This window comes from Psittacula echo (genome assembly GCF_963264785.1).
Source record: "Psittacula echo genome assembly, chromosome: 27".
NCBI classification, from domain to species: Eukaryota; Metazoa; Chordata; class Aves; order Psittaciformes; family Psittacidae; genus Psittacula; species Psittacula echo.
In genome coordinates, this window is record NC_137762.1 from 3,715,397 (window position 1) to 3,737,178 (window position 21,782).

General features: G+C 65.7%; 1 protein-coding gene across 1 annotated transcript; it reads right to left on the reverse strand.

Moving 5' to 3' along the window:
• Positions 1-334: 334 nt before the first annotated feature.
• KIF5A (kinesin family member 5A) lies at positions 335-20,907 on the reverse strand (the record flags this gene model as incomplete). Its single annotated transcript, XM_080635615.1, has 29 exons — positions 335-413; positions 488-515; positions 592-675; positions 906-995; positions 2,381-2,597; positions 3,261-3,281; positions 3,412-3,516; positions 4,312-4,383; positions 4,475-4,535; positions 4,711-4,812; positions 4,946-5,019; positions 6,304-6,362; positions 6,446-6,563; positions 7,268-7,456; positions 7,889-8,035; positions 8,896-9,102; positions 9,375-9,443; positions 9,552-9,748; positions 10,058-10,206; positions 13,298-13,446; positions 14,932-15,036; positions 15,134-15,258; positions 15,333-15,420; positions 15,528-15,583; positions 15,670-15,718; positions 16,392-16,496; positions 16,581-16,654; positions 17,019-17,106; positions 20,779-20,907. 29 exons carry the CDS (start codon positions 20,905-20,907, stop codon positions 335-337), a joined length of 3,036 nt encoding a protein of 1,011 aa, XP_080491741.1.
• Positions 20,908-21,782: the final 875 nt, after the last annotated feature.

Here is a 21,782-nt window from a genome sequence, read left to right on the forward strand (position 1 = left end):
CCCGTAAGACACGGGGGGGTGATGAGGGAATCCCAAAGGACATGGGGGTGATCCCATAGGACACGGGGGGGTGATGGGGGATCCCATAGGACACGGGGGGGTGATGGGGGATCCCAAAGGACATGGGGGGGTGATCCCATAGGACACGGGGGGGTGATGGGGGATCCCAAAGGACACGGGGGGGTGATCCCATAGGACACGGGGGGGTGATCCCAAAGGACACGGGGGGGGATGATGAGGGAATCCCAAAGGACATGGGGGTGATCCCATAGGAGACAGGAGGATGGGGGATCCCATGGGACACGGGGGGATGGGGGCACCTGGCGGGGGGGCACTAGCTGGCCGCTGTCTCCTGGCGCAGGGGGAAGAGCAGGGGCTGCTCCTCGGCCTCATAGGCACAGGACAGGTCACTCCTGGGGGGGGGGAGCAGGGTCAGGCAGGGTCACCCCCGCCAGCCCCCCCTTGGCCCCCCCCGGCCCCCCCGGACCTGTTGTCATTGATGTCCGTCACGTTCCCTGCAAGAGAGAGCGGCAGCTCCAGGGGGGGTCCAGGCCCCCCCCCCCCCCCCCCCCCCGCTTTTCCCCCCCTCACCGTTATCCACGTTGAGCTGCTGGAAAGTGTCCAGGGGGCTGCTGGAGAGAGGGGGGCACGGGGGGGACACATGGGGACAGAGGCCTGGAGACCCCCATAGCCCCTGTACCCCCCTGCCCCATAGCCCCTCTTCCCACCCCATAGCCCCCGTGCCCCCCATCCCTCTATCTCCTCCCCATAGCCCCTATACCCCCTCTTGCCCCTCCATCCCTATATGGCCCCCGTGTTCCCTGCACCCCCAGAGTCCCCGTGCCCCCCCATAGCCCCGTTTCCCGCACCCCCTCCATAGCCCCCCTTGCGCCGCACTCACAGGCCCCGCGGGCCGGGCAGGGGCCCCCCCCCGCCGCTGGAGCTGCCCCCGGTGGGTGACGCCGCCGGCCCCTGCCCGGGCCGCACGGGTTTGGCTGCGGGAGGAACGGGGGTGAGGGGCGCAGGGACCACGGGTGCCCCCCCCACATCCCTGCCCCTCTGTGCCCCCCTCCATGTGCCCAGCGCCCTGTCCCTGCATCCCCACATGGCCTGTACTCCCCCTGTGCCCCCCCATGTCCCATTAACCCCCATATATCCCATTGTCCCCATACACCCCATTGACCCCATATATCCCATTACCTCCCATATACCCCATTGACCCCATATATCCCATTACCTCCTATATACCCCATTAACCCCATATATCCCATTGCCCCCATATATCCCATTGCCCCCATATATCCCATTGCCCCCCATATATCCCATTACCCCCATATATCCCATTAACCCCATATATCCCATTACCCCCATATATCCCATTGCCCCCCATATATCCCATTACCCCCATATATCCCATTGACCCCATATATCCCATTACCTCCTATATACCCCATTGACCCCATATATCCCATTACCTCCCATATACCCCATTAACCCCATATATCCCATTACCCCCATATATCCCATTGCCCCCCATATACCCCATTACCCCATATATTCCATTACCCCCATATATCCCATTGCCCCCATATATCCCATTGCCCCCCATATATCCCATTACCCCCATATATCCCATTGCCCCCATATATCCCATTGCCCCCCATATATCCCATTACCCCCATATATCCCATTAACCCCATATATCCCATTACCCCCATATATCCCATTGCCCCCCATATATCCCATTACCCCCATATATCCCATTGACCCCATATATCCCATTACCTCCTATATACCCCATTGACCCCACATATCCCATTACCTCCCATATACCCCATTAACCCCATATATCCCATTACCCCCATATATCCCATTGCCCCCCATATACCCCATTACCCCATATATCCCATTACCCCCATATATCCCATTGCCCCCATATATCCCATTGCCCCCCATATATCCCATTACCCCCATATATCCCATTGCCCCCATATATCCCATTGCCCCCCATATATCCCATTACCCCCATATATCCCATTAACCCCATATATCCCATTACCCCCATATATCCCATTGCCCCCCATATATCCCATTACCCCCGTATATCCCATTGACCCCATATATCCCATTACCTCCTATATACCCCATTGACCCCACATATCCCATTACCTCCCATATACCCCATTAACCCCATATATATTCCATTACCCCCATATATCCCATTGCCCCCCATATATCCCATTGCCCCCCATATACCCCATTACCCCCATATATCCCATTGCCCCCCATATATCCCATTGCCCCCCATATACCCCATTACCCCCATATACCCCATTGTCCCCATACATCCCCATTCCCCCCCCCGTTTTCCCGCGCTCACCGATGACGGCGCTGGCTCCGCGGCGCCCCGCCCCCCGCGCGCGCGCCGCCAGCCGGACTCGCTCCACCTCCAGCAGGTGGCGCCGCCGCTCCTGGCGCGCGCCCTCCTTGGCGTCCCTCAGCGCGCCCTCCAGCGCGTGCACGCGGCCAGCCGTTGTGCGCAGGCGCCGCTCCAGCCGCGGCAGCTCCAGGCGCAGGTCTGCATTGTCACGTACCAGCTGCGCGCGGCGCGCCCGCGTCACCGCCCGGGCCCCGCCGGGAGCACCCGAACCCAGCCGGGAGCACCCGAACGCCTCCGAACCCCCCTGGGAGCACCCGAACCCAGCCGGGAGCACCCGAACGCCTCCGAACCCCCCTGGGAGCACCCGAACCCAGCCGGGAGCACCCGAACGCTTCCGAAACCCCCGGGAGCACCTGAACACCTCCGAACCCAGGCGGGGGCACCCGAACACCTCCGAACCCCCCCGGGAGCACCCGAACCCAGCCGGGAACACCCGAACACCTCCGAACCCCCCCGGGAGTACCCGAACCCAGCCGGGAACACCCGAACACCTCCGAACCCAGCCGGGAGCACCCGAACCGCGCCTGGAGCACCCGACCACCACCAGGCACCGCCGGACCTGCCTTGGACCCGCCGGGCTCCGGGACCCCCCGCACCCCAGCACCCACAGGCTGCGTTCTGGCACCCACCCAGACCCCCCTCACCCCCAGTGCCGGGGGGTCCCAGCCCCAGAGCTGCCACAAGCAGCGGGGGGGGGGGGGGCAGTGGGGGGCACCACAGATAAGGGGGGGGACGACAGCGAAGCTCCGGGCAGGGCAGTCCCCCCCCCCCAGTTATGGGGGTGTCCCTGTTGCTGGGACAGAGATGGGGGGGGCCGTACCTTGGACACCCAGAGCTCCAGCTAAGGGGGAGCATCACCGTGTGCCCCCCCCATGGCCATGCTCCCCCCCCTCCAATGGGGTTTCCTGGGGCTGGGACCCCAAGATGAAGCTGGGGGTGGGATGGGGGGGTCCGGGGGGGCCCGCACGCACCTGTTTGTGAACCTTTGTAAGCTGCTCCAGGTTGTTCTCAAGAAAGGAAATCTTCTGCTTCTGGGAGTGCAGCCCCCCACTGTCCTCGGGCTCCAGCTCTGCGCTCTGGGGGGGCAGCGGGGGGGCCCCTGAACACCGGCACCCGCCAACCTGAGACCCCCCAAACCGGGACCCCCCCAACCTGAGACCCCCCCAAACCGGGACCCCCCAAACCGGGACCCCCCAACCTGAGAACCCCCAAACCGGGACCCCCCAACCTGAGACCCCAACCTGAGACCCCCCCCAAACCGGGACCCCCCCAACCTGAGACCCCCCCAAACCGGGACCCCCCAACCCGGGACCCCCCCAACCCGGGACCCCCCCAACCCGAGACCCCCCCAACCCGGGACCCCCCCAAACCGGGACCCCCCCAACCTGAGACCCCCCCAAACCGGGACCCCCCAACCTGAGACCCCAACCTGAGACCCCCCCCAAACCGGGACCCCCCCAACCTGAGACCCCCCCAAACCGGGACCCCCCAACCCGGGACCCCCCCAACCCGGGACCCCCCCAACCCGGGACCCCCCAACCTGAGACCCCCCCAACCCGGGACCCCCCCAAACCGGGACCCCTCCAACCTGAGACCCCCCTAAACCGGGACCCTCCAACCCGGCACCTCCCCCAACCTGGCACCCCCCAGCCTGGGACCCCCCCAACCCCTCTGCCCCCCCCCATGGTGCTGATCAGAGACCCCCCCAGACCCCCTCCAATGCCCAAACTGGGACCCCCTGACCCCCCCCACCCCAGACTGGGCCCCTCCCACTGGAGCCGGGCCCCTCCCACCCCGCACTCGCCCCCCCCCGTGCCTCCTCCTCCCACCCCTGACCCCCTCCCTCACCCCCCCCATTCCCCCCCCCTCACTTTCTTGACTCGAGTCGTGACGTCTTGAACGAACAGCTTGCGCAGGTTGTGCAGGGTCTGGAGTTCACGGGCCTGGGGGGGGCACAAGGGGGGGGGCGCCACGGTGACCTCAAACCCATCCCCGGACCCCCTCAAACCCCCCCCCCAGGCCCCCTCAACCTACCACAGTCTCCTCCAGCCCCTTGAGGTCCTGCTTGGACTGTTCATGGCGCTCATGGAGGAACCTGGGGGGGGGGCACCCCAAGATGAGGGGGGGCACCCCAAAAATGGGGGGGGGGGAGCCTCAGGGGAGGCACAAGGATGTTGGGGGCCTGGAGGGGGCTCTTAGGGGGAGCTGAGCGAGGACCCCACGCTTTGGGGGGGGTCCTGGTAACGGGGGGGGTCCCGGGGGGGCCTCACGTGAGCTCCTGCAGCCGCGCGGCCTTGGCCTGCTCCTGGCGCCGCAGCTCCTCGTGCTCCCCCCGCAGCTTCTGCAGCTCCAGCTCCAGGCGCTGCGTCCGGCTGGGGGGGGCAGCGGAGGGGGGGGTCGGGGGGGGGCAGGGGGCTCGAGCTGTGCCCCCCCCCGGTCCCATCGCACCCGTCAAGGGCCGGGGCCGGGGCCGGGCCGGGGTCGGGCCGGGGGGGCCTCACTCACTCCCGCAGCTCATCAATGGTTTTCTGCCGCTCGTTGAGCTCGTCCCGGAGGCGCCCGAGCTGCGAGTGCTGCACCTGGGACAGGGGAGACCGCTGACACCAGGGACACCAGGGACAGCGGGGACAGCAGGGACAGCAATGACAGCAGGGACAGCGGTGATACCGGTGACACCAGGGACAGCAGGGACAGCGGTGATACCGGTGACACCAGGGACAGCGGGGACAGCGGTGATACCGGTGACACCAGGGACAGCGGGAACAGCAGGACAGCAATGACAGCAGGGACAGCGGTGATACCGGTGACACCAGGGACAGCAGGGACAGCAATGACAGCAGGGACAGCGGTGATACCGGTGACACCAGGGACAGCAGGGACAGCGGTGATACCGGTGATACCGGTGACACCAGGGACACCAGGGACAGCAGGGACAGCAATGACAGCAGGGACAGCGGTGATACCGGTGATACCGGTGACACCAGGGACAGCAGGGACAGCAGGGACAGCAATGACAGCAGGGACAGCGGTGATACCGGTGACACCAGGGACAGCAGGGACAGCAATGACAGCGGTGATACCGGTGACACCAGGGACACCAGGGACAGCAGGGACAGCAATGACAGCAGTGATACCGGTGACACCAGGGACACCAGGGACAGCGGGGACAGCAGGGACAGCAATGACAGCGGTGATACCGGTGATACCGGTGACACCAGGGACACCAGGGACAGCAGGGACAGCAATGACAGCGGTGATACCGGTGATACCGGTGACACCAGGGACAGCGGGGACAGCAGGGACAGCAATGACAGCAGGGACAGCGGTGATACCGGTGACACCAGGGACAGCGGGGACAGCAGGGACAGCAGGGACAGCAATGACAGCGGTGATACCGGTGACACCAGGGACACCAGGGACAGCGGGGACAGCAGGGACAGCAATGACAGCGGTGATACCGGTGACACCAGGGACACCAGGGACAGCGGGGACAGCAGGGACAGCAATGACAGCGGTGATACCGGTGATACCGGTGACACCAGGGACAGCGGGGACAGCAGGGACAGCAATGACAGCGGTGATACCGGTGATACCGGTGACACCAGGGACACCCCAATGCACCCCAGGGACGCCTCCCACCAGTGCTGCGCCTGTGCCCCACAGCCACCGCACCCGGACCCACTGCACCGGCACCCCCCCGGCTCAGCACCGGCACCCTCAGCATCCCCAGGGACCCTCAACCCCTCCTGGGCACCCCAGGACCATCCCGTACCCCCCAGCACCCCCGGGACACCTCCCCCACCCGCCGGATCCCCACCTCCTTCAGGCACCCCAGCCCCTTGGCCCCACCATCACCCCCTCACCTTGATCTCCTCCATGTCCTGGGGCTCATCCTGCTTCCGGGCTCCCCCCTGCGCTGTGTCTGTGGGGCAGAGCTCACCATGGGGAGCCCCCCAAGTGCCGCTGCGCCCCCCACGTCCCCCCCGCCCCGCGCCCCGTCCTCACCCTGCGCCTGCAGCCGCGCCAGCTCCTCGCTGAGGGCATCGTTGCTCTCCTCCAGGCTGCGCCTCTTGAGCTCCACCGCCTGCGTGTACTCGGTCAGGGAGCGGATCTTGGCCTCGTGCTGCGGGACCAGCGTCAGCCCCGGCCCCGGGGACACCCCCGGGACCCCCCGGACACCCCCGTGCTGGGCCATGGGGACACCAAGCCCCGGGGAGCTCAATCATGGGGACACCAAGCCCCGGGGAGCTCAATCATGGGGACACCAAGCTCTGGGGAGCTCAATCATGGGGACACCAAGCTCTGGGGAGCTCAATCATGGGGACACCAAGCCCCGGGGAGCTCAATCATGGGGACACCAAGCTCTGGGGAGCTCAATCATGGGGACACCAAGCCCCGGGGAGCTCAATCATGGGGACACCAAGCTCTGGGGAGCTCAATCATGGGGACACCAAGCCCCGGGGAGCTCAATCATGGGGACACCAAGCTCTGGGGAGCTCAATCATGGGGACACCAAGCTCTGGGGAGCTCAATCATGGGGACACCAAGCCCCGGGGAGCTCAATCATGGGGACACCAAGCCCCGGGGAGCTCAATCATGGGGACACCAAGCCCCGGGGAGCTCAATCATGGGGACACCAAGCTCTGGGGAGCTCAATCATGGGGACACCAAGCCCTGGGGAGCTCAATCATGGGGACACCAAGCCCCAGGGAGCTCAATCATGGGGACACCAAGCCCCGGGGAGCTCAATCATGGGGACACCAAGCCCCGGGGAGCTCAATCATGGGGACACCAAGCCCTGGTGGCTCCGCTCCGGCAGGTCCCCACCTGGGAGATGAGGAGCTGGCAGGAGGAGAGCTCGCGCCCGGTCACCTCCAGCTTGCGGTGGCATTCCACCTGCAGGTTCTCCAGCTGCCGGCACCGCTTCACCATCGACTTCACCTCCGACTTGATCTTGCTGACGTAGAGCCGGGCCACGGCGAACTCCTCCTCGATGGCCCCGGTCACCTCCACCGGCTGCACAGGCATGGGCACGGGTCAGTGTGGTACAGGCATGGGCATGGGGCAACACGGCCCAGGCATGGACATGGGTCAACATGGCACAGGCATGGACATGGGTCAACATGGCCCAGGCATGGACATGGGTACGCAGCATGGGCATGGACATGCATCAACGTAGCATGGACATGGGCATGGACATGGGCCAACATGGCACATGCATGGCATGGACATGGGCATGGACGTGGGTCAACGCATCCCAGGGACGGGTATGACACGGTCATGGCCCGGTTTGAGCATGTGCACAGCACACACATGGCCATGGCGTGCCATGAGCACCGCACGCACACGGCCATGCCCTGGTGTGCCCCAGCGCACCCCATCACGGGCACGGCACGGTCCCAGCGCAGGACGGGCACCTCCCGCCCGTGGGCGCCCTCCCGCCCTCACCAGCTTGATCTCGCCGTTGCCCAGGATGAGGCTGAACTCGCTGAGGTCCCGCAGGAGCCCGTTGAGCACCTCGGCCGCCCGCGAGCGCTGCTGCGCCCCGAGGTCCAGCACCCGCTGCAGCTCCGACTGCAGCGACAGCGACAGCGCCTGCGGCACAGGGACACTGCACACACTGCACACAGAGCCCAGAACAGCCCCAAACAGCCCCAAACCAGCCCAAAACAGTGACCAGCGCCTGCAGCACGGGGACACTGCACACACAGCCCAGAACAGCCCCAAACAGCCCCAAACCAGCCCAAAACAGTGACCAGCGCCTGCAGCACGGGGACACTGCACACACAGCCCAGAACAGCCCCAAACAGCCCCCAACAGTGACCAGCGCCTGCAGCACGGACACACTGCACACAGAGCCCAGAACAGCCCAAACCCACCCCCAAACCAGCCCCAACCAGCCCCAAACACAGTGACAGCGCCTGTGGCACAGGCACACTGCAAAACAGCCCAAAACCACCCCCAAAACACCCCAAAACACTCAAACCACCTGAAAACCAGACCCCAACACAGTGACAGCAACTGCGGCACGGGCACACTGCATCAAACATCCCAAACCAGCCAAAAGCACCCCAAAAACACCGCGAAAGGAGCCTCACAAGCAGCTACAGCGGCTGCGGCACGGACACACTGCACCAAACATCCGAAACCAGCCAAAATCACCCCAAAATCACCCTCAAACCAGCCCAAAACAGCCCCAAACGCAGCCACAGCAGAGTTCGGGTGCTCTGTCGCCCCCGCCAGGCTGCCGCCGGTACCGCAGCTCGGGTGCTCTGTCGCCCCCGCCAGGCTGCCGCCGGTACCGCAGCTCGGGTGCTCTGTCGCCCCCGCCAGGCTGCCGCCGGTACCGCAGCTCGGGTGCTCTGTCGCCCCCGCCAGGCTGCCGCCGGTACCGCAGCTCGGGTGCTCTGTCGCCCCCACGAGGCTGCCGCCGGTACCGCAGCCGCTGCGCTCACCTCGGTGCGCGCCAGTTCGTCGCTGAGCCGCCGGTTCTGGCGGCCGCTGTCCTCCGCCTCCTGCGCTTTGCGGTCGTAGCTCCGCGCCAGCTCCTCCAGCGCCGCCAGCACCTCCGTTACCTCGGCCCGGGCCGCGCCGTGCTCCGCCCGCAGCGCCGCCAGCTCCCGCCGCGCCGCCTCGCCCCCGCCCCGCGCCGCCGCCAGCACCTGACCGGGGACGGGGGCCCAGGGGTCATCGTTGGGGGTCCCGGGGGATCGGGGCTGGGGGTACCCGAGTGATGCGGGTGGGGGCCCAGGGGGGTCCCAGGGGTCAGGTTGAGGTCCAGGGCACCGTGGTGGGGTCCCGGTGGAAGGGTCAGAGAGGTTCCCATGGGGACTGGATTAGGGGGTTCAAACGCGCAGGGTGGGGGTCCCAGCAGGGGGGGGGGGTTGCAGGGGCAGTCAGAGATGGGGACACGGGGTTGGAGGGGGACCCGCACCTCCTCCTGGTCCAGCATCTGCTGCTTGAGCTTCTCCATGATCTGGCTTTGCTGGTTGATCTCATCATCCTGCGGAGAGCACAGCGGGGGTCTGGGGCACTGGGGGCCATCTCAGGGCCCCCCCAGGGGCTGCAAGGGGGCCGCGGCAGGCCCCGGAGGCTCCGCGGAGGTGCGCACCTTGTCATCGAGCTGCTTGTAGAGCTTGCGGATCTCCTCCTCGTACTTGTGCCGCTCCTCCTCCGAGATGTGGATGACAATGGAGGAGCTGTTGTCGTTGACGGGGGTCTCGCTGGTGGGTCCCGGCCCCGGCCCCTCGCCCGGCCCCACCTCGGCCTCAGCCCCATTCAACTGCTCCGTCTCGGGCACGGCCTCTCCTGGGGACGTGGCCTCAGCTCAGAGGGGTCCCCCCCAGCACTGGGGTCCCCTCCTGTACAATGGGGTCCCCCCCTGCACTGGGGTCCCCTCCTGTACAATGGGATCCCCCCCAGCACTGGGGTCCCCTCCTGTACAATGGGGTCCCCCCCCGACGCTGGGGCCCCCTCCTGGACAATGGGATCCCCTCCTGTACAATGGGGTCCCCCCCCGACGCTGGGGCCCCCTCCTGGACAATGGGGTCCCCTCCTGGACAATGGGGTCCCCTCCTGTACAATGGGCCCCCCCCCCGGCACTGGGCCCCCCCTCACCGCTCCGCCAGCGGCTCAGCTCAGCCTCCAGCTTCCCGATGGTCTCCTTCAGGGCCTTGTTCTTCTCCTTCTCCTTCTCGTACTTCTTCTTCCACTGCTCGGCCGTGAGCTCCAGGTTCACCGACGCCGCGTTCTTGATGGTCTTGGCCCTGGGGGGGGGACGCCCCTCAGGTGGGAGCCCTCCCCCGCACCCTTGTTCCAGAGATCCCCTGGGGTGCCCCCCACAGAGACCCCCACCAGGGGCCACCTCCAAGGAGGGCTCTTGGGGTGCAGGTGGGTGCCATAGGGGCAGTCAGGGTGCTGCTGGGGTGCCATGGGTGCAGCTGTGTCCCGTGGGTGCAGTTGTGTCCCATGGGTGCAGTTGGATCCCATGGATGCAGTTGGGTGCCATGGGTGCAGTTGGGTGCTATGGGTGGAGTTGGGGTGCTATTGGGGTGCAGTTGGAGGCCATGGGTGCAGTTGTGTCCCGTGGGTGCTGTTGTGTCCCGTGGGTGCAGCTGTGTCCCATGGGTGCAGCTGTGTCCCATGGGTGCAGCTGTGTCCCATGGGTGCAGCTGTGTCCCACGGGTGCTGTTGTGTCCCATGGGTGCTGTTGTGTTCCATGGGTGCAGCTGTGTCCCATGGGCGCTGTTGTGTCCCATGGGTGCAGTTGTGTCCCATGGGTGCAGTTGTGTCCCATGGGTGCAGCTGTGTCCCATGGGTGCAGTTGTGTCCCGTGGGTGCAGCTGTGTCCCGTGGGTGCTGTTGTGTCCCATGGGTGCTGTTGTGTCCCGTGGGTGCTTTTGTGTCCCATGGGTGCTGTTGTGTCCCATGGGTGCAGTTGTGTTCCATGGGTGCAGCTGTGTCCCATGGGTGCTGTTGTGTCCCATGGGTGCTTTTGTGTCCCATGGGTGCTGTTGTGTCCCATGGGTGCTATTGTGTCTCATGGGTGCAGCTGTGTCCCACGGGCGCTGTTGTGTCCCATGGGTGCAGCTGTGTCCCATGGGTGCAGTTGTGTTCCATGGGTGCTGTTGTGTCCCATGGGTGCAGCTGTGTCCCGTGGGTGCTGTTGTGTCCCGTGGGTGCAGTTGTGTCCCATGGGTGCTGTTGTGTCCCATGGGTGCTGTTGTGTCCCATGGGTGCAGTTGTGTCCCATGGGTGCAGTTGTGTCTCATGGGTGCTGTTGTGTCCCATGGGTGCTGTTGTGTCTCGTGGGTGCAGTTGTGTCCCATGGGTGCTGTTGTGTCCCATGGGTGCAGCTGTGTCCCATGGGTGCAGCTGTGTCCCACGGGTGCAGTTGTGTCCCACGGGCGCTGTTGTGTCCCACGGGTGCTGTTGTGTCCCATGGGTGCTCTTGTGTCCCATGGGTGCTCTTGTGTCCCATGGGTGCAGTTGTGTCCCATGGGTGCAGCTGTGTCCCATGGGTGCAGCTGTGTCCCATGGGTACAGTTGTGTCCCACGGGTGCTGTTGTGTCCCATGGGTGCAGCTGTGTCCCATGGGTGCAGTTGTGTCCCATGGGTGCAGTTGTGTCCCATGGGTGCAGCTGTGTCCCATGGGTGCAGTTGTGTCCCATGGGTGCTGTTGTGTCCCATGGGTGCAGTTGTGTCCCATGGGTGCTGTTGTGTCTCATGGGTGCAGCTGTGTCCCATGGGTGCAGTTGTGTCCCATGGGTGCAGTTGTGTCCCATGGGTGCTGTTGTGTCCCATGGGTGCAGTTGTGTCCCATGGGTGCTGTTGTGTCCCATGGGTGCTGTTGTGTCCCATGGGTGCAGCTGTGTCCCATGGGTGCAGTTGTGTCCCATGGGTGCAGTTGTGTCTCATGGGTGCTGTTGTGTCCCATGGGTGCTGCTGTGTCCCGTGGGTGCAGCTGTGTCCCATGGGTGCTGTTGTGTCTCATGGGTGCAGTTGTGTCCCATGGGTGCAGCTGTGTCCCATGGGTGCAGTTGTGTCCCATGGGTGCAGTTGTGTCCCATGGGTGCAGTTGTGTCCCATGGGTGCTGTTGTGTCCCATGGGTGCAGCTGTGTCCCATGGGTGCTGTTGTGTCCCATGGGTGCAGTTGTGTCCCATGGGTGCAGCTGTGTCCCATGGGTGCAGCTGTGTCCCATGGGTGCAGCTGTGTCCCATGGGTGCAGTTGTGTCCCATGGGTGCAGCTGTGTCCCATGGGTGCTGTTGTGTCCCATGGGTGCAGCTGTGTCCCACGGGTGCAGCTGTGTCCCATGGGTGCAGCTGTGTCCCATGGGTGCAGTTGTGTCCCATGGGTGCAGTTGTGTCCCATGGGTGCTGTTGTGTCCCATGGGTGCAGCTGTGTCCCATGGGTGCTGTTGTGTCCCATGGGTGCAGCTGTGTCCCATGGGTGCAGCTGTGTCCCATGGGTGCAGCTGTGTCCCATGGGTGCAGTTGTGTCCCATGGGTGCAGCTGTGTCCCATGGGTGCAGTTGTGTCCCATGGGTGCAGCTGTGTCCCACGGGTGCAGCTGTGTCCCATGGGTGCAGCTGTGTCCCATGGGTGCAGTTGTGTCCCATGGGTGCAGTTGTGTCCCATGGGTGCAGCTGTGTCCCATGGGTGCAGCTGTGTCCCATGGGTGCAGCTGTGTCCCATGGGTGCAGCTGTGTCCCATGGGTGCTGTTGTGTCCCATGGGTGCTGTTGTGTCCCATGGGTGCAGCTGTGTCCCATGGGTGCAGTTGTGTCCCATGGGTGCAGCTGTGTCCCGTGGGTGCAGCTGTGTCCCATGGGTGCAGTTGTGTCCCATGGGTGCTGTTGTGTCCCATGGGTGCAGCTGTGTCCCATGGGTGCAGTTGTGTCCCATGGGTGCAGTTGTGTCCCATGGGTGCAGCTGTGTCCCATGGGTGCAGTTGTGTCCCATGGGTGCAGCTGTGTCCCATGGGTGCAGCTGTGTCCCATGGGTGCAGCTGTGTCCCATGGGTGCTGTTGTGTCCCATGGGTGCAGCTGTGTCCCATGGGTGCAGTTGTGTCCCATGGGTGCAGTTGTGTCCCATGGGTGCTGTTGTGTCCCATGGGTGCAGCTGTGTCCCATGGGTGCTGTTGTGTCCCATGGGTGCAGTTGTGTCCCATGGGTGCTGTTGTGTCCCATGGGTGCAGCTGTATCCCATGGGTGCTGTTGTGTCCCATGGGTGCAGTTGTGTCCCATGGGTGCTGTTGTGTCCCATGGGTGCAGCTGTATCCCATGGGTGCTGTTGTGTCCCATGGGTGCAGTTGTGTCCCATGGGTGCAGCTGTGTCCCACGGGCGCTGCCCCTACCTCTGCCCGAAGAGCAGCGTGGAGCGGGTCTCGGCCTCGTTGTCGCTGGAGGGCGAGCAGCAGATGACCATGGTGGTGCGGCAGTTCCCGCCCAGCGAGTCCTGCAGGATCCGCGTCATTTTGCTGTCCCGGTAGGGCACGTAGACCTTCTGCGGGCGGGGCGGCGCGTCAGCACCGCGCGGCGGACAGCGCCCGGCGGGGCTCGGCGCGCAGAGGGGAAGGGGGGCGGTTGGGGGGCAGCAGTGGTGGCTATGGGGCAGCAGGGGTCGCTGTGGGGCAGCAGGGGTCGCTGTGGGGCAGCAGGGGTCTCTGTGGGGCAGCAGTGGTGGTTATGGGGCAGCAGGGGTCGCTGTGGGGCAGCAGGGGTCGCTGTGGGGCAGCAGGGGTCTCTGTGGGGCAGCAGTGGTGGTTATGGGGCAGCAGGGGTCGCTGTGGGGCAGCAGGGGTCTCTGTGGGGCAGCAGTGGTGGTTATGGGGCAGCAGGGGTCGCTGTGGGGCAGCAGGGGTCTCTGTGGGGCAGCAGTGGTGGTTACGGGGCAGCAGCGGTCGCTGTGGGGCAGCAGGGGTCTCTGTGGGGCAGCAGTGGTGGTTATGGGGCAGCAGGGGTCGCTGTGGGGCAGCAGGGGTCGCTGTGGGGCAGCAGGGGTCTCTGTGGGGCAGCAGTGGTGGTTACGGGGCAGCAGCGGTCGCTGTGGGGCAGCAGGGGTCTCTGTGGGGCAGCAGTGGTGGTTATGGGGCAGCAGGGGTCGCTGTGGGGCAGCAGCGGTCTCTGTGGGGCAGCAGGGGTCGCTGTGGGGCAGCAGTGGTGGCTATGGGGCAGCAGGGGTGGTTATGGGGCAGCAGCAGTCTCTGTGGGGCAGCAGGGGTCGCTTTGGGGCAGCAGGGGTGGCTATGGGGCAGCAGGGGTGGTTATGGGGCAGCAGGGGTGGTTATGGGGCAGCAGGGGTCTCTGTGGGCCAGCAGGGGTCGCTGTGGGCCAGCAGTGGTGGCTATGGGGCAGCAAGGGTGGTTATGGGGCAGCAGCGGTGGTTATGGGGCAGCAGCGGTCTCTGTGGGGCAGCAGCGGTCGCTGTGGGGCAGCAGCGGTCGCTGTGGGGCAGCAGCGGTCTCTGTGGGCCAGCAGCGGTCGCTGTGGGGCAGCAGGGGTCGCTGTGGGGCAGCAGGGGTCGCTGTGGGGCAGCAGCGGTCTCTGTGGGCCAGCAGCGGTCGCTGTGGGGCAGCAGGGGTCGCTGTGGGGCAGCAGCGGTCTCTGTGGGCCAGCAGCGGTCGCTGTGGGGCAGCAGTGGTGGCTATGGGGCAGCAGGGGTGGTTATGGGGCAGCAGGGGTCTCTGTGGGGCAGCAGGGGTCGCTGTGGGGCAGCAGTGGTTGTTACGGGACAGCAGCGGTCGCTGTGGGGCAGCAGGGGTCTCTGTGGGGCAGCAGTGGTGGTTATGGGGCAGCAGGGGTCTCTGTGGGGCAGCAGCGGTCGCTGTGGGGCAGCAGGGGTGGTTATGGGGCAGCTGGGGTGGTTGTGGGGCAGCAGCGGTCTCTGTGGGGCAGCAGGGGTCGCTGTGGGGCAGCAGTGGTGGCTATGGGGCAGCAGGGGTGGTTATGGGGCAGCAGCGGTCGCTGTGGGGCGCTCCGCGGGTCTCACCGTGCCCTCGGCCAGCGCGGAGATGACGTTGCCCAGCGCCGAGAGGGATTTGTTGATGTTCTTGGCCTCGTCCAGCACCGCTCCCTCGGCCCCGGTCTTGCTGACCTGCGGGGCTGGCGGCTCAGGGACCCGGGACCCACCTGAGACCCCCGCAGGGCCGTGCACCTCCGCCCCCCCCATCCGGGCCCCCCCCCCCCCCCACCTTCTCGCTGCCGGCCAGGTCCACCAGGTAGAGCTTCCCGCTGAGCTTCTGCTCCGTCTCCATGTTCTCCTGCTTGATGGTGATGAGGAAGATGCTGTGGCTGCGGGAGCTGTGCTCGTTCATGTCTGCGGGCAGGGCAGAGGCTGCACCCACTGCGCCCCACGGCCCCCCCGGCCCCCCGCGCCCCCCCGCTGCTCACTGGTGACCGCCACGTGCCGGTTGGATTTGCCCTCGTCGATCACGTCCAGGATCTCCTCGGGGCTGGACACGAAGCGCTCGGTGCAGCCCTGGGGGGGGGCAAAGAGGAGCGGGGGAGGGGGGGGGCGGGTGTTGGGGTCCCGGCCCCCCCCCCTCTGGGGGTGCTCCCCCCCCCCCCCCCCCGGCTGCTCCTCACCTTGACGTAGGGGACCCGGTTCTTGTCCTCGTGCACCGAGAGGTTCGTCTTGGTCACTGCGGGGGGGGCGTGGGGCGGTGACCCCCAGGGCAGCTCCCAGCGCCCCCCGCCCCCCCCTCCCCCCCGCCCCTCCCCCACTCACTGTCCAGCAGGTCCCGGATCTTGTCCAGGTAAATTTCAAAGTAAGAAACCTGCGGGGAGGGGATGGGGGTGTCGGGGGGGGGGAGGAGCAACCTCCCAGTGCCCCCCAGTGCTCCCAGTGCCCCCCAGTGCCCCCCAGTGCCCCCCAGTGCTCCCAGTGCTCCCAGTGCCCCCCAGTGCCCCCCAGTGCTCCCAGTGCTCCCAGTGCCCCCCAGTGCCCTCCAGTGCCCCCAGTGCTCCCCAGTGCTCCCAGTGCTCCCCAGTGCTCCCAGTGCTCCCAGTGCCCTCCAGTGCCCCCAGTGCTCCCCAGTGCTCCCAGTGCCCCCCAGTGCCCCCCAGTGCTCCCAGTGCTCCCAGTGCCCCCCAGTGCCCTCCAGTGCCCCCAGTGCTCCCCAGTGCTCCCAGTGCTCCCCAGTGCTCCCAGTGCTCCCAGTGCCCCCCAGTGCCCTCCAGTGCCCCCAGTGCTCCCCAGTGCTCCCAGTGCTCCCCAGTGCTCCCAGTGCTCCCAGTGCTCCCAGTGCTCCCAGTGCCCCCCAGTGCCCTCCAGTGCCCCCAGTGCTCCCCAGTGCTCCCAATGCCCCCAGTGCCCCCCAGTGCCCTCCAGTGCCCTCCAGTGCTCCCAGTGCTCCCAATGCCCGCAGTGCCCCCAGCGCTCCCCAGTGCCCCCAGTGCTCCCCAGTGCCCCCAGTGCCCCCCAGTGCTCCCGGTACCCCCGGTGCCCACCTTGATGTGGAACTCGAGGTTCTCGTCCATGGCGTAGATGTGGTTGAAGATGTCGCGGGCGATGCGGGGGATGATGCCCATGCCCTGAGGGTCGTGGAGCTTCCCCTGCGCGCCGAGGGGAGGGAGGGACCCCGGTGGGTGCCGGGGACCCGGGGGTGCTGCCCCCCCCCCCCATAGCCCCCCCCTCACCTCCATGGTGTGGGTCTTGCCCGAGGACGTCTGCCCATAGGCGAAGATGGTGCCGTTGTACCCGGCCAGCACGTCTGCGGGGGGGACGGTGCGCACGAGCCCCCTTGGGACCCCCCCGGACCCTCATGGACCCCCCCCGAACCCCAGGGGAGAGCCAAAGGCTCCGTGACGCCCCCCAAGGACCCTGAGCTCCCCTCCGAGACCCCCGGTGGTGCCCGAGGACCCCGCAGACCCCCCCAACCCTCCCCAAAGTCCCGCGGAGCCCCGGGACCTGCTGGACCCCCCCCAGAGGACCCCCCCGAGCGTCTCCCCTCGCCAGCATCGCCCCCCCCCAGCCCCGCTCCCGCCACCCCCTGCACCCTCCGTGTCCCCACCAATGGGGGTGTCCCTGGAGGGGGTGCCCCAGCCACGACCCCCCCCGGGCCCCCCCGGCCTCACCCTTGACGATCTGCATGGCGCATGCGTGGTAGACCTGCTCCTGGGTGGTGTTGGGGGGGAACACGCGGTCGAAGACGTAGGTTTTGCCCTGGGGGGGCGATGGGGGTCAGGGGCCAGGAGGGAGCCCCACAGGGGGCCGGGGGCTGCAGCAGGGGGGGGCCGGGGGCGTCTCACACAGCCCTGGGGCGCTCGTACCCCCCCCAGGGACCCTGGAACCCCCACAGCCCCCAGCGTCCTCATCCACACGGCTACCCCAGCCCCCCATACTGCCCCATAGACTCCCATTGACCCCCAGCCCCCCAATACTGCCCCATAGACTCCCATAGACCCCAAGCCCCCCATACTGCCCCATAGACTCCCATTGACCCCCAGCCCCCCAATACTGCCCCATAGACTCCCATAGACCCCAACCCCCCAATACTGCCCCATAGACTCCCATAGACCCCAAGTCCCCCATACTGCCCCATAGACTCCCATAGACCCCAAGCCCCCTCATACTGCCCCATAGACTCCCATTGACCCCCAGCCCCCCAATACTGCCCCATAGACTCCCATAGACCCCAAGCCCCCCATACTGCCCCATAGACTCCCATAGACCCCAAGCCCCCTCATACTGCCCCATAGACTCCCACAGACCCCAACCCCCCAATACTGCCCCATAGACTCCCATAGACCCCAAGCCCCCAATACTGCCTCATAGACTCCCATAGACCCCAAGCCCCCCATACTGCCCCATAGACTCCCACAGGCCTCAAGCCCCCCATACTGCCCCATAGACTCCCATAGACCCCAAGCCCCCCATACTGCCCCATAGACTCCCATAGGCCTCAAGCCCCCCATACTGCCCCATAGACTCCCATAGACCCCAAGCCCCCCCATACTGCCCCATAGACTCCCATAGACCCCAAGCCCCCCAATACTGCCCCATAGACTCCCATAGACCCCAAGCCCCCCATACTGCCCCATAGACTCCCATAGACCCCAAGCCCCCCATACTGCCCCATAGACTCCCATAGACCCCAAGCCCCGCAATACTGCCCCATAGACTCCCATAGACCCCAAGCCCCCCATACTGCCCCATAGACTCCCACAGACCCCAAACCCCCAATACTGCCCCATAGACTCCCATAGACCCCAAGCCCCCCATACTGCCCCATAGACTCCCATAGACCCCAAGCCCCCCCATATTGCCCCATAGACTCCCATAGACCCCAAGCCCACCCATATTGCCCCATAGACTCCCATAGACCCCAAGCCCCCTCATACTGCCCCATAGACTCCCATTGACCCCCAGCCCCCCAATACTGCCCCATAGACTCCCATAGACCCCAAGCCCCCCATACTGCCCCATAGACTCCCATAGACCCCAAGCCCCCTCATACTGCCCCATAGACTCCCACAGACCCCAACCCCCCAATACTGCCCCATAGACTCCCATAGACCCCAAGCCCCCAATACTGCCTCATAGACTCCCATAGACCCCAAGCCCCCCATACTGCCCCATAGACTCCCACAGGCCTCAAGCCCCCCATACTGCCCCATAGACTCCCATAGACCCCAAGCCCCCCATACTGCCCCATAGACTCCCATAGGCCTCAAGCCCCCCATACTGCCCCATAGACTCCCATAGACCCCAAGCCCCCCCATACTGCCCCATAGACTCCCATAGACCCCAAGCCCCCCAATACTGCCCCATAGACTCCCATAGACCCCAAGCCCCCCATACTGCCCCATAGACTCCCATAGACCCCAAGCCCCCCATACTGCCCCATAGACTCCCATAGACCCCAAGCCCCGCAATACTGCCCCATAGACTCCCATAGACCCCAAGCCCCCCATACTGCCCCATAGACTCCCACAGACCCCAAACCCCCAATACTGCCCCATAGACTCCCATAGACCCCAAGCCCCCCATACTGCCCCATAGACTCCCATAGACCCCAAGCCCCCCCATATTGCCCCATAGACTCCCATAGACCCCAAGCCCACCCATATTGCCCCATAGACTCCCATAGACCCCAAGCCCCCTCATACTGCCCCATAGACTCCCATTGGCTCCCAACCCCCCCATACTGCCCCATAGACTCCCATAGACCCCAACCCCCCACAATACTTCCCCATAGACTCCCATAGATCCCAACCCCCCCATACTGCCCCATAGACTCCCATAGACCCCAACCCCCCACAATACTTCCCCATAGACTCCCATAGATCCCAAGCCCCCCATACTGCCCCCCAGACTCTCATTGACCCCTAACTCCCCCCATACTGCCCCATAGACTCCCATAGACCCCTAACCTCGCCATACTGCCCAATAGACTCCCATAGACCCCCAACCCCCCATACTGCCCCATAGACTCCCACAGACCCCCAAGCCCCCATACTGCCTCATAGATTCTCATAGATGCCTAACCCCCCCATACTGCCCCATAGACTCCCATAGACCCCCAACCCCCCACATACTGCCCCATAGACCCCCACAGATCACCAACCCCCTTACGCTGCCTTATAGTCTCCCCATAGACTCAATCTCACCCCACAGCTCCATAGACCCCATAGCCCCTCCCAGCCCCTCCAGACACCCTTGTAGCCCCCTAGTCTCCCATACAGGCCCATAGATCCCCATAGACCCCCCCGAGATCCCTAATCCACTCCCGTACACCTCTACATATACCCATCAGCCACCCATAACTGCCATAGGCCTCCAAAGGCCCCCAGAGCACTCCCACCCCCCATAGGACCCATAGACCCCCATAGAACCCCAGCCTCCCAAGCCCAATAGACTCCCACTCCCCCCAGCCCCCAATAGGCCCTAGACACCCCCAGCCACCCTACACCCTTAACGCCCCCCCCACGTCCATAGATCCCCAGGGACCCCCAGCCCCCTCCGCTCCCCATAGACCCCAACCTCCCCACACCCAATATACCCCCAGACCTACACAGGCACCCATAGAACCCCAGCCCCCTCCGCTCCCCATAGCCCCCAACCTCCCCACACCCAATATACCCCCAGACCTACACAGGCACCAATAGAACCCCAGCCCCCTCCGCTCCCCATAGCCCCCAGCGCCGGCTGGGAGCTGTCCAGGTCCCGGTGCTGAAACGCCGCAGCCACCCGCGACCACCGCAGCCCGGACCCAGGCGCCCCGGTCCCGCACCCCTCATCCGCCGCCATTCCCCTACCCCCAAACCCCTGCATCCTCCCCCCCAACCATCCCCGCAACACCCCGCATTGCGCCGGCACAACCGCACAGCGACACCCCCCTGCTACAGCCCCACTGCGGCCTCATGGAAGGTGCCCGCTCCCCTCCAAGGACCCCCCCGCCCCAGGGCCCTACCTCCCCGTACCCGGGTGCGGATGTTAATGGGGGGGGTGTTATACTGGGGGGTGTCCCTGAGCCCCCCCCTCTTCACTTCACCCCTAACAAAGGGCAGGGCCGCAGTGGGGGGGGGCTGCGGCAAAAACACCCCCCCCCAGTGATGCTCTTGGGTCCCGATCGTGCCCCCCCCGGGGCGTCTCCGCTCATTGTAAACAACCCCCCCCCCCCGGGCACTGGGACAGACTGGGGCAAACTGGGGGCGCTGGAACATCAGGAACGGGGGGGGCGGGAGAAGAAAGTGATTGAATGGGGGGGGCCTTTGGACCACACCCAGGGCGACCCCCCCAAAACAGGTTCTACCCCCTCAAGCTGACCCGTACCCCGTCCCCCTCCCTCAGACCGGTTGTCCCCCCTCCTGGTGACCCCCCCCCCGCACTCACCCCCACCACGACGCTGTCATCGCCCTGGAACACGGGCAGGAACCGGTCCCCGCGCAGGATCTCGGCGGGGCTGAGGGGCCGGAACCGGCACAGGACCTTGATGCTGCACTCGGTGCTGGGCTCGGCCATGGCGGCACCGGGGGGCACCGACAGGAGTTTGGGGGGGAACACGGGACCCGGAGAGAGGGCCCAAGGGTGCTTCTGGGACCCGGGAGGATGTGGGGAGTCACCCGGGGATGTGGGTGGTACCCAAGAGTGCGGCTGACGACAGGAGGATCAAGTGGTACCCGGGATGCAGGATGCTCTCCGGGAGGTGCAGGCTAGTACCCGGGGATGCAGGATGCTGTCCGGGATGCAGGATGCTCTCCGGGATGCAGGGTGGTACCAAGGGATGCAGGATGCTCTTCAGGATGCAGGGTGGTACCCAGGGATGCAGGATGCTGTTCGGTGGTGCAGGGTGGTACCCAGGGATGCAGGATGCTGTTCGGTGGTGCAGGGTGGTACCCAGGGATGCAGGATGCTGTTCGGTGGTGCAGGGTGGTACCCAGGGATGCAGGATGGTACCCGGGCGTGCGGGGGGCGGCGGGAGGGCGGTGCCGGGGTGGAGGAAGCTCCGCAGCGCTCCCTACTCCAGTGACCGCGCCGCTGTCGCCGCTGCAGCCCCGGTACCGGGTGATGGGGAGGGGGGAGCCGCCCCCAGCCCGTTCTCCCCCCGCCGTGTTAAGGTGGAGCTGTCGGAACATCTTAAGGTGGACGGAGATGAGGGGGAGAACCGTGCCCCCAAAGTGCTGATTCATGGCGGGGGGGGCAGGACGGTGCTGACTCTGGTCCGGATGGGGGGGGCGGTGTCGGCACAGGGACAGTTCCCTTCCCCACCGGGGAATCCACCGGTTCTGACTCATGCCCCTGCCCCCCAGCACTGAGGCCGGGCACATTCGTGTGTGACCCCCCCCCAAAACCACGCCTGGATGGAGCCCTCCCGGGCACAGCCCACTCCAAGTACC